The sequence below is a fragment of the Bos javanicus genome, chromosome 3 (assembly GCF_032452875.1).
Source record: "Bos javanicus breed banteng chromosome 3, ARS-OSU_banteng_1.0, whole genome shotgun sequence".
NCBI lineage: Eukaryota > Metazoa > Chordata > Mammalia > Artiodactyla > Bovidae > Bos > Bos javanicus.
This window is the reverse complement of record NC_083870.1, coordinates 27,973,368-27,988,331: the sequence shown is the minus strand read 5'-3', so window position 1 is coordinate 27,988,331 and position 14,964 is coordinate 27,973,368. Positions and strand designations below refer to the sequence as shown.

At 48.9% G+C, this 14,964-nt stretch overlaps 1 protein-coding gene across 4 annotated transcripts in view; it reads left to right on the top strand.

The window, feature by feature from the left end:
- Positions 1–479: 479 nt before the first annotated feature.
- The window catches only part of VANGL1 (VANGL planar cell polarity protein 1), a 59,632-nt gene continuing 45,147 nt past the window's right edge, over positions 480–14,964 (top strand). Inside the window, exons 1-2 of one of the 4 annotated variants that reach the window (XM_061410233.1) lie at positions 480–570; positions 11,698–11,903. In XM_061410233.1, coding sequence (XP_061266217.1) covers positions 11,833–11,903 — 71 coding nt within the window. In that variant the 5' untranslated portion in view covers positions 480–570; positions 11,698–11,832. Of the gene's footprint in view, positions 571–1,410; positions 1,540–11,697; positions 11,904–14,964 lie in introns of those variants that run through there. The other 3 variants (XM_061410204.1, XM_061410212.1, XM_061410222.1) reach the window with 3 other exon arrangements.

The following is a 14,964-nucleotide window of genomic DNA, read 5'->3' as shown; positions in this document are numbered from 1 at the left end:
TGGGTTGCCATGCCCTCCTCCAGGGGATCTTCCCAACCCAGGAATCGAACCCAGGTCCCCCTCATTGCAGGCGGATTCTTTACCCTCTGACCCATCAGGCAAACCCTTGAGCAACTGGGTAGGGGTCAATCTCTGACCATGTGTCTGGGATGTGTGAATGTGTGTGTGTGTGTGTTGGGGGGGCGGGGGAAGGTCAGCCCCTGGGGTCTGTGTGAGAACGAGTGTGCTTGCGCGAGGGTGTGTGCGTGTGTGCGTGGGCGTGTGTGTGTGTGTTCCGGGCGCCGGTCTCCTGGGGGTTGGGGAGACTCCGGCCCGGCCCCGCCCTCCGCTGCAGGTGGGCTGGGCCCGCCGCGCGGCCGGCCGCGCTCGCTGCTCTTGGCTCGCGGCCGCGCCGGGCTCGCAGGGCTGGGCTCGGGCTGCGGGGCGGCGCCGGGACAGGAAGCGGAAAGCAGCAGTGCTGCGGCGGCGGCGGCGGGGCTCTGCCTCTACAGGAGCCCAGCGCAGGCCGCAGAGCCGGGGCCGCTGCGAGCCGAGACTGCGGGCCGCGGCGCCCGCACGGCCGGCGCGGAGGTGAGTCCCGCCGGAGGCCGGCCGCGGCTGAGCGGCAGGCGCGGGGTGCAGACCTTCCGCGGGAAGACGCCCCCACCCGAACCTGGGACCCCGTTAGCCCCTGCGTCCTCCTCCCGCAGCCCCACCCGGGACTCCGACCCCGGTTCACTGCCCTCCCCCTGCCTCTGGCCGGGAGCCCCCTCCCCTCCCACGGACCGCAGCGGGAGCCGTGCTTCCCGGGACCCCAGTCCTCTCCCATCCGCGCGTGGTGCGCCCCTCCCGCTCCGCTCCCCGCGCACCCCACTTTCTCGGTCCGGGCATTCCCTTCTCACGCCTCGGACGCTCCCTTCTCCCAGGCTGTACTTTGGGGTGCGCGTCCGGCCAGCAGGGAGTGGCCGAGCATTCGTACAGGCACCCGGGCGGAGGAACCCGCCGTGCGAGGCGGGGGCCGGGGCGCTCTGCGTTCCCCGGGAGCCGGGCGCGCTCCGTGGTTCCCACCCCGCTGCGGAGCTCAACCCGGGAACCTCTTGCGCCCAGGGGCCCGCCCGACCCAGGGCCAGAAATCAGCACAGAGCTGGCCTGTGTTTCCACCTCCCTTACAGAATGGAACCGGCCCAGGAGGCCGGGGGGAGGCGGGGGCGCGAGTCCGGTTGCGCTTCAGAGAGCGCAACAGGCAGGTAGGAGTTTACTTTCAAAAACGCTGGGGTGGAGCAGGAGGTGTCCGGCAAGTCTCTGCCCGAGGCGTCCCGGTTGGAGGCGATCTCTCTGCACCGGGGCAGCCTTCGCCACGGGCAGGACCTCATTTCCTCCTACAGGCTTTGAACTGCCCCAAGCAAACGCGTCCAGAGAAGTGTGAAGCTTTATAAAAATTTAAACGCGTCGGTGGCGGAGGCAGGAGTGGGGCGGAGCCGCGGCCTGGCGGCCGGGAGATGAGCTAGTGAGACTTGGAGCCGAGAAATCCGTGGCTCAGTTTTCACAGCTTCAAACCAGGTAAAAGGCCCACCCCAGAAGGTGTTGTGAGCTCGTTTAGCTGCTCGTGAAGAGTCGTTAGAGCGCTTTATGATGATGATTGTGTAGCTGACACGTGCATTTTGTTAAACCCCTTTGAGGGGGCTGTGGTTGGAAATGCATGTATTTTTAGAGACTTATTCCAAAAGCTAGCAAGCTGTAAAGAATCTGGCGTTTTCACTGATGTGTTTATAAATTTTACAAGGTTGCTGGAAAAATATTATAACTTGTGTCACCAATCAACAATGCTAATTAGCATTCTCCTTCCAGTGGGTGGGTTGTTTGATTACACAGCTCCTAGGCTCTTTAAGTGAGATGGCAGAAACTGTCTGAATCCAGGGAGATGTAATTAGTCATTTTATGAAACCACTAATTAGAGTTTTTAGAGTTGAATTAAATCAATGTGATATAGTTGGGGCTTTGATTTGTGGGAGGAAACTGTTTATTCTCCAGTTCAAAGAAATAACACTCTTCACCTACCCCATGAGCTTTTAGCATTCCCAGACTTTGGTGTCTCTCAGTATAATTAGTGAAACAGCTAGTGTGAAATTTCCACTGTTACAGTGTTGGCAGTGTGACTTGGCTGCAACTTAATTTGTAAGTAAAATGGGAGAATTTTAAGAATGGCATATTTGTAAGGACGGCTTGCCAGGCAGTACGTGTTTTATCGCCTTGTGTATTTGAGCGAAAGGGTGAGACCATAAAGGAAAGTGTCCTGACCAGGCCTCAGTGCCTTGTCACCCTGGTCCCATTGGAGATTGAACAAGTGTTGAATGAGGAAGGTACTCTCCATCCCCCAATATACACACACACCCTGGTTGTGACTCCAGACCTCAGGAGGAGTTGGTTTGCACAGGCGCCTATCAGATTGTATTTGAAAAGGCAGTTTCCACCTTTGGGCTGTGAGCTCCACAGCAGTTAGAACTATTTCAGATTCATTTCTTTTTTCCCGTACCTTCCACAGTGCTTGGGACACAACCTGTGAATAGGAGTTGAAATTGCAGAAATCTTTGTAGGTTATGTGTGGTTTGGGACAGTTTATGATTGTTGCCTACCCTCCTCCTATCTGAAAATAAGCAATTCTGATAATTACTACATTGCTGTATAGTTTCTATAGTTAAGAGCAGGTTCTGGAGTTAGACTCTCAAGAGTTCAAGGCCCAGCTCCAGCATTTACCAGGTGTGTGACTGGTTTTCTTAACTGTAACAGAAAATTAGTATTTTTTTCTTCCATATAAGTCATGTTCTGAGGATTAAGTGAAATATAACATGCAAATGACTGAAAGCAATTCCTGACACATCAGAGGCACTCGACTAACTTTGAGCCATTAGATTATTTATGGCCATCTTCTCTCTATAAAGTGAACTAGCTGTGGTTAGGAGACTAGCTGGGTATGGGTATATGATTAGAGCCTATGCCATTTTCCAGAAGGTGGACACGACAGGATTAGGTGGACATGGGGCTGGCCCGTGTTTCTGGTCGTGGCTTTGGGCTCACCTGAAGCCTGATGAAAAGGTACATGTGTGTTCCGCTGCAGTGTGTTTCCATCCCACTGAATCCAGTCCCTTCTGAATCCCACTTACTGGATAGCAGTCACTGGACCTGGCACCACTGGATTTACAGAGGAGGTAGTAAATACTTACAAAATGTATTTTTCTGAAGCTTAAAAATCTGGCAGGGGACAAGGGGTCACTTGAAAACAAATATACATTGTAAGAATTCCGGACATATTAACCATTCACAGCTCTGCAGAAATTTATACCCAGCTGCTGGGAGTGTTTCAGAGGTAATTGATGACTGGAGCCAAGAGCAATTATTTGAAGAAGGTGAGTTGAAATCATTGGCAAGACAGGTATAGTGAGGTTGACATTTTCTTTCCTTGTGAATAGTGGTCCACTTTTTTGTAAGGGCCCTGTTGAAGAATCACTGGGTTTGTTGCAAATACACCAGTCCCTCGATTCCCACATCGGTGACCTGGATGATGTGTTATGGTTTATAGACCACAAGTTCAGTAAAATAGTTCTTCCTGCCCTCCCTTACAACCGTGAGTTTCTCCAGATAAACCCAATAAAACACACAGTTTTCTCTGATATTCACTTCCAACCTGGGAACAGTAAAAGAAGACCTACAAGGAACAGAATGGAAATCAATAAATTAGTTAACTATAGCTAATGGTATCCATTAAAGGTAGATGGCTCAGATGGTAAAGAATCTGCCTGCAATACAGGAGACCTGAGTTCGATCCCTGGGTTGGGAAAATTCCATGGAGAAGGGAATGACAACCCACTCCACTATTCTTGCCTGGAGAATTCCCATGGACAGAGGAGCCTGGTGCTACTGTCCATGAGGTCACAAAGAGCTGGACACGACAGCACTAACACTAAAGGTAGACTCAAATGGACCAAAAACATATACATAAGTTTAATGAAAATGATACATAAGTCATGTGCCTTATAAAAGTTTTCTTTCCAATGGAAGGAATTTAGATTTACTAAGTGAAAGTGAAGTCACTCAGTCGTGTCCGATTCTTTGCGACCCCATAGACTACAGCCTGCCAGGCTCCTCTGTCTATGGGATTTTCCAGGCAACAATACTGGAGTGGGCTGCCATTTCCTTCTCCAGGGGATCTTCCCAACCCAGGTCTCCCGCATTGTAGGCAGATGCTTTTACTGTCTGAGCCACCAGGGAAGTCCCTATTACTAAGTAGTAATACCTATCAAAGAGTTGACTCATTGGAAAAGACCCTGATACTGGGAGGGATTGGGGGCAGGAGGAGAAGGGGGCGACAGAGGATGAGATGGCTGGATGGCATCACCGACTCTATGCACATGAGTTTGGGTGAACTCCGGGAGTTGGTGATGGACAGGGAGGCCTGGCGTGCTGCAGTCCACAGGGTCGCAAAGAGTGGGACACGACTGAATGACTGAACTGAACTGAATACCTATCCTGTACCAGGCACTAGTCTGAAAGATTACGAATGATCTCATTTAACCCACCTTGAGCCTATAAGTTAAGCAAAATATAATTCTGTTGTTATAATTAGGGAAACAGGCACAAAAAGGTTAAGTAACTTAATCTGAGGTCACATAGCGGATAAGGAACAGAGCCAGGATTTGAGCAGTAACGATCTAACTGCAGAACGTGTGCTCATGGCTTATCCTCTGTAAAAGAAAAGTTACTCTGAACAAAATATCTAAATTACCCTTTTCCTCTTGAGTAATTAAAAATGGGTACCTTGAGAAAAATGTTAGCTTGAAAACAATAAAAATTATAAGTGCCATAAATCCTTTAGAATTCTGTATATGATAAAAACAAAATATTCAAAGTAATGCACACATTATATGTAAACACAGTTGCAGCAGAAACCTCTTTCCCTTGGAAATACATCCAGTGCAGAAGGAGCGGAAAGGCTCTTTAAATTCAGCGTGTGTCTTTGTACCCCTTGCAAGGTAACGGTCCAAACCCAGGTTCGCTTAATTACTTAATAGCTCTAGGCAGAGCTGTTGATGTTTTTATAATTTCCTTTTCTGAGAAGGTTAGCTTATGTTTACCACTGTCATTACCATAGCATATTATTTCCCTCTTATGATTTTCTGAACACTGTGTTTTCCTTTTAAGTAGGAGTCACGTATATTTTACATAAGTGAACATGGCTTTAGAAGCAGATAAAGAATCCCATGCAGGAGATGGACTCAGACTCAGTTTCTTCTGAGTCTGCCCATGCAGGAGACATGAGAGACTCAGGTTCTATGCCTGGGTCGGGAAGATCCCACGGAGTAGGAGATGGCAAACCCACTCCAATATTCTTGACATGGACAGAGGAGCCTGGCAAGCTACAGTCCATGTGGTTGCAGAGTCAGACATGACTGATCGGCTGAACACACACACACACTTCGAAACCACTGATCCCGATTTTGCTTTTAACAAAGGGTGGTGAAGAAGATTCTCTGATGTTGTTGCCGGGGAATTCCAGATTTACGATGCTGCCCTCCTGCCCCACTGAGATGTGACCTGATGAGCGCTGAGCCCTATCCTGTTGTTAGCCTCCAGTTCCCGGAAGGGATAAGTGACAGGAGGGGGAGGCAGAGAACTAATGCTGATTCTTACTCAGTGTATCTGGAATATAACCTTTGCTGGTGAGAGAGACTTGTGTGAGCAGCAGGGCACCTCCACTCTCGGTGGTTCAGCTGTCACTGTGGAATCTAATCTCTGCATCTTTTCCCTCTGTTGTAAAATTGAGGATTTAAAATAGATGACCTCTAAGGTTTCTTCTGCATAAGTCTGTGGCCTCCACATCTTGATATCTGCCACCAGAACCCTTCCTTCACTCAGTGTGCATTACTGAGAGCCTGGTGTGCTCCAGGGGTTGAAGAGACAGTCATGAAAGAGGCCCCGCCCTTGTGGAGCTTCCTGTCTCTCCAGGAGCCAGTCCCCGTGTAACTGAAAACCAGGATGTCAAGAAGTACAGGGAGCTGAGACTGGAGGATCAGGAAAGGCTTCTTGAAAGAAGTCGTATTTCATTTGAGAGGGATGGGTAGGAACTGGGTGGAATGAGGTGGGTGAAGAGTCAGTAGAGTGTATACACTGAGGCTGCAGAAAGGCATGGTGCCTTAGAGCAGGGGTCCCTGAACTCTGGGATCTAATGCCTGATGACCTGAGTTGGAGCTGATGTAATAGTAATAGAGTATAATGTGAAATAGTAATAGAAATAATGTGCACCATAGACGTCATGCTCTTGAACCATCCTGCAAGCAACCCTGCCCCAGTTCCGTGGAAAACTTGTCTTCCATGAAACCAGTCCCTGATGCCAAAAAGGTTGGGGACTGCTGCCTTAGAGGACCTTAGAAAGAGAAGAAAGGCCAAGAAGGAGATGTGGGCAGGGCCTGGCCAACCAAGTGAAAGGTTTTGTGTTTTATTTGAAGCGTAGCAGAACGCCATGGAAGGGTTTCAAGCAGGGAAACAATGTCCACATTGTGACCTGAGAGACCGCTCTGGCTGCTGCCCAGTCAGGGCCAGCCAGAATCTGGGTCTTGTCAGGGGTCAGCATGATGGAGGCACAGTTGTGCATTCCAAGGATCCACATTTACACCTTTTTATGACCCTATCCCATTCAGGCCAGTGCACAGCTTATTGGTTTATTACCCAGGGAACCCGATCCCTTTTCATTACTTTATCTTCCCGATAAGGCATCCCCCTCTGACCTTATCTGAGGTCTGCTAATTTCTTGTGCATACAAGGGAACTATCTTCTAAATGCATTGCTGCAAAGATAAGCTTCAGGATGTGTTTTTCTGTTAACCATACTGAAGCTCTTATGTTGGCTTTTGAAATGAGTTCACTCTGGATTTTGTCCGTTTGCCTTTGGCTGCTGCTTCTTAATCCTGACTGAGATCTTGAAAAAAATTGATAGCTCTGATAGAAACTGTGATGTAGAAGGGGCCCAAGCTCTGTAGAGCCTGGATTCTGTGAGGAAACCTGCAGGCTTTGTAATAGTTTAGCCCTGTGTCCCCAGAGCCTGGAGGAAGCGGGTGGCTGAGAACCAGAAGAGTGAAGGGTGGATCCCAGGGGACAGAGGCACTTAATGACAGTGAAATATGTGGGATGAGAGGAGAGGAAGTTATGAAAATGGTGCTGGGTTGGCTCTGTAGGGTTAGTTCAGTTCAGTTCGGTCGCTCAGTCGTGTCCGACTCTTTGCGACCCCATGAATTGCAGCACGCCAGGCCTCCCTGTCCATCACCAACTCCCGGAGTTCACTCAGACTCACATCCATCGAGTCAGTGATGCCATCCAGCCATCTCATCTTCTGCTGTCCCCTTCTCCTCCTGCCCCCAATCCCTCCCAGCATCAGAGTCTTTTCCGATGAGTGAACTCTTCACATGAGGTGACCAAAGTACTGGAGTTTCAGCTTCAGCATCATTCCCTCCAAAGAAATCCCAGGGCTGATCTCCTTCAGAATGGACTGGTAGGGTCGGTAGGGTGACTGTATAACTCTGGTGAAGGAAATTGAAAAGAATAGGCCGGAGCACTGGAGAGCATCTTGGGGGTGATGATAATCCCAAGTAGAGCAAGAGGGGTCTAAGTAGGAAATGCGAGTGTGTGTGTGTTCAGTTGCTGAGTTGTGTCCAACTCTTTGTGACCCCATAAGCTGTACCCTACCAGGCTTCTCTTTCCAGGCAAGAATACTAGAGTGAGTTGCCATTTTCTACTCCAGGGATTCTTCCCGGCCCAGGCCTAGGGATCGAACCCGAGTCTCCTGCATCTCCTGCATTGGCAGGCAGATTCTTTACTACTGCACCGCCTGGAAAACAAGTAGGAAATGTGCACTGGGGATTTATCCTTTATACTTTCCAGTAAGTATCTGTTGGGTACCTCTTATGTTCATTGCATCCCAGGAGCTTATCCTAGAGTAAATCCATAGATGGAAGAGAATGATGGGAGAGATTTTTTTTTTTTTTTTTTTTTGGCTGTGCCCTGTAGCAAATGGGATTTTTGTTCCTTGACCAGGTATCGAACCTGAGCCCCTACATTGAAGCTTAGAGTTTTAACCACTGGATCAGCAGGGAAGTCCCATAATGGGCAAGTTTTGAGACTTAAGGGGTGATGGGGGAGAGGGGAAGGTGCATGGGAGAAGTAGTAGCATAAACATTGTTGCCTTGGAGGAGGACAGGCAGCAGAGAGCTCCGTGAGGGCAGCCGTGTACCATGGACTGCTGTCATTGCTGTGCCCCAGCATCACCTAGTCAGTCTCTCATGGCCCCACTAAACATGGAGGTGGATGAATGAGTACCTGGTGTAAGAAGGTCGGGGGAAGGAGAGCAAGGAGGGGACCTTTGGATCTGGCCCATGGCAAACTGTGGCATCACGGATAGCATCACCAACTCAATGGACATGAGTTTGAGCAAACTCAGGGAGATAGTGGAGGGCAGAGGAGCCTGGCACGCTACAGTCCATGGGGTCACAAAGAGTTAGACACAACTTAGTGACTGAACAACAGCAACAATCGGTGGCCAACTTAGAGCTGTTTCAGTGGAGTGTCGAGGGTAGAGAATTGGGGTGACAAGAGGGAGGGGATGGCAGGATCTACAGATCACCCCTTTGGTAAGTATGGGCAGGTATTGTCTGGAGAGAAACCAGACAAGGGCAGCTGGTAGACTGGAGGTGAAGCCCTCCCCCGAAGGGCACTTGGGAGCCCGTGATTTCCTCTGTGGGACATGCCCGGAGTTGCTTTACTGGACGGCTGGAGGTTTTAATGACGATGAAGGATGACGTCCTTTTGCAGAAGGACAGGGGAATAAAACTTGGGTTAGTATGTGCCAGAGACTTTATTTTGTGAGTTTCCAAAATAAATTGTAAATCGATGCTTACAACAACCCTAGGAAGAGACTGCATTAAGTCTCTCTCTCTCTCTTTTTTTTTTTTTTAAACTGAGGGGAGGTAAATTCACAGAGGGGAGCGTCTGTCACGCTGTGTCATGGCCAGGGAATGTGAATAGGATCAGCCCAGGTCTTTGGAGCCCGGGGTGCCTGCCTCTGAGACACCTCGGCAGCATTTAGCCGGAAATAGCTAGAAGCTGGCGTGGAAAGGAGACTCAAGAGTTATGGGTTGAAGGGCAAAAAAAAAGCGTAGACATTGTGGATGGTCAGTTCAGAATGTAGGAGATGGCAGTCAGGTTTCTGGTATGAGAACCTGCAGGTTAAGAGAGCTGGCTGAAAGGCCTTCGGGGAAAGAGGCTTATTCAAGGGCAGGTCTGGAGATTTTGGCTCACCTTATAAGGCTGATGTCTGGCAGGTATGAAGCAGAACAAGCACCAAGGAAGCAGAAAGGAAGTGAGAGTCCGAGGTGCTGAAAGCTCATCGAAATTGTTACTGAACCTGCTGAGAGGCAGAGTAGGGAGAAAAAAAAGCTGAGCTGATTCTTGAAGTCTTCTGCAAAAGGAGGGATGGGTCCAAGAGCAAAAGTATTTTTAAAATGCCCACGGTGGGGTTTTTTCCCCACACTGATTCTTTACAGTCACCTCACAAAATAGGCCACTTTATTTCCACTTTATGGATGAGGAGCCTGAGATTCTGAGGGGGTTAGTAAGCCCTGGGCTGACCTGGGATGTGGTCTGGTGCTGTCTGGCTGCAAGTGAGCCTTGGTGGGCAGGTGAGCACAGGTACTCACTCTGGCCTGCTCCTTTCCCAGCCTTTCTCTTACTGAGAGACACATGGAGAGCCGCTGGGTTGAGGACTCTCACAGGAGTCCTGAGAACCGCAACTGCCCTTTATCTGGCACATCAGAGTGGTTCTGGGTGCAATCACAGTTATAGCTTGTTTGTTTCTCACATGAGCCCTTTTATTCACATTTTACAGATGCTGACTTCTCTGTGCATGCTAAGTCACTTCAGTCACGTCCAGGTTCCTCTGTCCATGGGGAATCTCCAGGCACGAATATTGGAGTGGGTTGCCATGCCCTCCTCCTGGGGATCTTCCCATCCCAGGGGTCAAACCCAGGTCTCCCTCATTGCAGGCTGATTCTTTACCAGCTGAGCCACCAGGGAAGCCCCCAGCTGAGGGTAGTGATAGTATTTGCAGCCTCTTTGTTTTTTCCCTCACACTTATCTCACTGGCTCTGTTTGCAGTGTCAGCTCATGAGGGTCACTGGAAGGAGGAGCCCTGAGGGGCGGAGACCAGGTCTGGAATGAGGGGTGTAGAGCTCCTTTTTGTCTTAAAGTAAAGGTTTTTAACATGTGGGGCTCAGGAATGTACTTGGAAATGTTTCCAATTTATTTTTATTGCATAGCAGTGTCTAATGAAAGTGTGGCAAAAGACCCAGGAGCCTGCAACAAACAAACCACCTGCTTTCGTTTTCTGATGTTCCCTCATCCTCGTCCTTACACAAGCAGTCTTGTTGTCATCCAGTCGCTCCATCGTGTCCGACTCTTTGTGACCCCCATGGACTGCAGCATACCAGGCTTCTCTGTCCTTCACTCTCTCCTGGAGTTTGCTCAAGTTCATGTTCATTGAGTCAGTGATGCTGTCTAACCATCTCATCCTCTGTAATTGTAACTGAAGTGTAGGTTTCAAAGTCTGTCTACAATGCTATATGTAGCCTGCTTTTTTTTTTTTTTTTAATGTATTTCTTTGGCTGCATTGAGTCTCATTTGTGGCACATGGGATCTTTAATTGCGGTATGTGGGATCTTAGTTTCCCAACCAGGGAGTGAACCTGGGCCTCCTGTGTTGGGAGTGTGGAGTCCTAGCCACTGTACCACTAGGGAAGTCCTGTAGCCTGCTTTTAAAATTTATCACTAGATCATACAAACTTCCATTCTTTGTAATTATCATTTTAAACAGCTTTATGATATTTCTTCGGGCTTCCTTGGGGTTTCACTGGTAAAGAACCCGCCTGCCAGTGCAGGAGATGAGGGTTTGTTTCCTGGATTGGGAAGATTCCCTGGAGAAGGAAACGGCAACCCACTCCAGTAGGCTTTCCTGGGAAATGTATTGGACAGAGGAGCCTGGGGGGCTGTGGTCCATGGAGTCACAGAAGAGTTGGATATGACTTAGTGACTAAACAGCAACAATGATACCTCTTTGGGTGAATGAATCATGTTTCCCTTACCAGTTCCTCCTTCTGGGGAGCATTGAGAGTGTTTCTAGCTTTTCACTATTATAGGCAATGTGCTAATAATAGTTTTTCTTTTAAAAAGAGAAATTCTAGAAGTTTGCATTCCTGGATTAAAGAATTGAGAACTTTTTTTTTTTCCATTGGCTTTCGGAAACTGTGAGCAAATGGCTTACAGGCTGCTTCCCTGGGTGTTGTTTTGTAACGGCCACGCTGACAGTGGGGGCTGGACAGGGTGTCTCAGGCCTGGAAGCCCGGCAGACCGGGCTGTGTCCGGTCTGATGGCCCAGGGCCAGGTCTCTCCCACTTCCGGTTTGCTGCTGCTGCAGTGGGGTGTGGCTTGCCCCCACCCACCTGTCCCCCTCCTAGACACCTGAGCAGAGCATTTAACACCCTGGAGCCTCACCCTTGCTCATGTGTTCCATAACAGAGATCCCAGAGTGGAGATTGCCACTGTTATTTATCTTCCAATTGAACTTCCTTGAGGTTGGCTTTGAAGGTTGATACCTTTTTTGTTTGTTTCTCTCATTTTCCCAGAATTTGTTCCAGTCGAAGAGTGACTCCTTGATTCCCAGGCCCTTTGAGGTCTGAGGAGTCCAGTAGGTGAAATTCTCTCTACCTCTAAGGAGAAACAGTACCTGCTCCCGCAGCGAGAGCGAGCCCTCCATTGCTATGGATACCGAATCCACGTATTCTGGATATTCTTACTATTCAAGTCATTCGAAAAAATCTCACAGACAAGGGTATGTAAGCTCTTGCTTGTTCCACTTTTCCTCTGGGGGCGGAATTTGCAGGTTTCTCAGGCTTCCTGGACTCACTTTCCCAATCCCCCTGGGGGGCAGCCAGCACTGGAGTTTCAGTCCACTGGTGCATGAGAAGCTGAGCTTTCAGAACCTTTTAACATGTGTTGGGAGGAACTACACCGCCAATTTACATTTTATAGCCACCATTACCGTTGATGACCTTCACTTCTCACAATTGATTTTAAATTAAAGTTGCTCCCTTCAGTGGAAATGTTTTTCATTTTTTCAAGTACTTCTCCAAGATGACAGTTCTCCCAAAAGCTTTACCAAGAATCTAAGTGAAAGTTTTATTAAAAAAAAGAAAAAGTGTTAATTTGTCGCTTCTTATCCAGAGCTGCTGACTCATGGTCCATTAGGCCCTTGCTTGTGGGGTTTATCCACTGAAGTGGCAGGTTGGCAGGCTTGGCCTGGTGCCTCACGTATTTCTCTGTCTCTGACTCGTCTTCCCAGTGAACAGGCCTGGGTTTTGGACATCTGACCTGGGTAATGGGGGGGGCCAGATTTCCCCTCCTCTGTACAGAATGAACAGGTCTGCACTGGTGTTCCTGGGGCCTGCCGTGTTACAGACCTGCAGAATGGTGAGGAAATGAGTGAATGAAGAGGTAGTGCCAGGCCAGTGAAGAGTGCGGTTGATGCAGTTGCAGTGCTGCCTGTTACTTAGAGCCCTCATCTGTCAAATGGGGAGAACAGTACCCTCCTCACAGGCCTGTTGGGAGGATTAAATGGGATGATGCCTCTGGAGCATTTAACACGGCACATCGTAGGCCACTCACCAGTGCCTGGATTTATGCTGTCAATGGCCCCGGCATTTCAGCACCACATTTGAAGGCCCCAGTTGACCCCAGTCCACAGACCCAGGGAAGAGCTGGGAATGGTGATTGTAGTGGTGTTTCCCTGACTGAGCAGTTCCCCTTACAGGCAGCTAAGCGCAGAGCAGGATTTTGTTTTGTGAAGTAGCAGTATGCCACATATATCTAATCGACTTATTTATTTGTGAGTCCATATGGATCTACACACGCAGAAAGAGATCTGGAAGGATAGTGTCCAAGCTGCCCCAAGTGGTCCTCCACAGGGAAGGATGGTGACCGATGGGCACTTAGATGCTTTATCTTTCTACACTTGTTCAATCTTTTAAAAGTAGATACATTTTGTGATTAAAAATACAAATAGAATAAAAATGTAAAAGACCTTTGAAGATTAATGACATGAGAAAATCTATATGAGGCCATGTTACTAAAAACCAAGATTCAAAACTTTGCACATTATAATAGGTATATATTCTTATGATATGGTGAATGGTAACAGTTTGTGTGTGTGTTTTAAACTTTCATTATTTTCTAAATTTCATGTATTGCTCTTACAATCATAACAATCTGGGGAAAAGAAGTAAATGAGCTTGTGCTGGAACCCAGGCAAGACTTTCTAGTCAGCACGGGAAACAGAAAGAAGTGCGGCTGAGTGAGGCCAGAGCCCAGATCCTGGGAAAGTCAGGAACCCTCTGGTGAGAAAAATTTAATCACCAATTTCAATCAGTGGGTAAACATATCAGATTCGTTCTAAAATACCAGAAACAGCTGTTTAAAAATATCCAATCTCTGAACTTAACCGGGAAAAGCAGTTCCCCTGTCAGTGTGCCAAGCTTCCCCGTCCTGCACTGTGAGGAGCGGAGTGGGAATCGGGGGTTCTCTGGGTGCTTGGAGATGGGTAAAGCAGGGATGTCTTGCAGGGTTCCGAGGAGAAGCTGTCTCTGGCCTCCTTCACCTGCACTCATGTCCCCTCCCAACACTCATTGCTCTGTGTTCCCTCACCCCTTGGGGCCCCCAGAAATTGATACTGTAGTGCTCTTGTGGAAACTTTAAGAGACTATAACTTTCTATGAAAACAGCACGCAGAACTCTGAGTACCTTCTTGGACCCCTGCAGAAAGCGCTAGGCTAATGATAATACAAGCTGAGACCTTTAATACTTTAATCAGGGATGTTGCTGAATGCCTACTCAGGAGGGCTCTGGCTGAGAGATGACCACTGGAGATATATAGATGCGCTCCCTGGTGTCTTTAGAAAAACAGCAGCTGCTGAGATGACTCCCATGACAGGGCATAGTGACTGTGGGGTGGAGGTTGTAATCCGTAGATAGGTGTCAGGGGTCCTTTGTCTGGGTGTAAATGGTATTGAACAGTCATAGTAGCCCTCCAAAGGCGTGCCCTGGACCCAGCAGAGGGTAGTGTATCAGCGGGGAGTATCCCTGTGAAGGCTGCCTTGCTCAGCGATTTGAATGGCAGAGTAGGAAAGGAGAGGGACTGTGCTCTCTGGGAATCTCCGTAGAACTCTCAGAGAGGAATAATGAAGGGCAGCGAACTTGATATGCTTGATGACACTGAGATCATCTGTGGAGTACTGGCAGAGTTCCAAGCAGATGACAGATGACTTTTTCCAACAAAGAAGCTAGTGGTCTGGTTTTTTGATACCTGCCTTCTCCAGAGGGTATCCAGTTAACCTGCTGGGAAAATGACGCAGGCTCCAGCCGACCTCACCTAACCCTCGGGTTTAGAGCACCAGTTCCTTGAGCTCAGTGCAGCAGCTTCCAGTGCTGTTGACGACCACTCTGAGAGTGCCTGTTAAGATCCTGGGTCATGGTCGCCCATCCTCACAGCAGCCCTTAAACAGTGGGAGGGGGACCCCCGTTCAACAGGTGATAACACTGAGATGCAGAGAGAGAGCATTATTTGCCTGAAGTTTTGAGGTTGGTTGGGACTCTCAGGTTTCAGGCCCCATTTCTTGCTCTTTTGCAAGCCTTGCTTTTCTCCCTGGGCCATGCACAGTGGAGAGCAGCAGGAATAACTGGTAGGGAAAAAAGGCCTGGAGGGTCAGCCCTGGGCCTGATGTGTAAAATGCATTGTCCAAAAGAGGCTGCCAGAGCATAGGGGGAGTGGTCCTTTTGTTCCGAGGCCGCTTCAGAGTCAGTCTGTGCCGTGCCCAGCCCTCCCACCCGAGAGGAAGCAG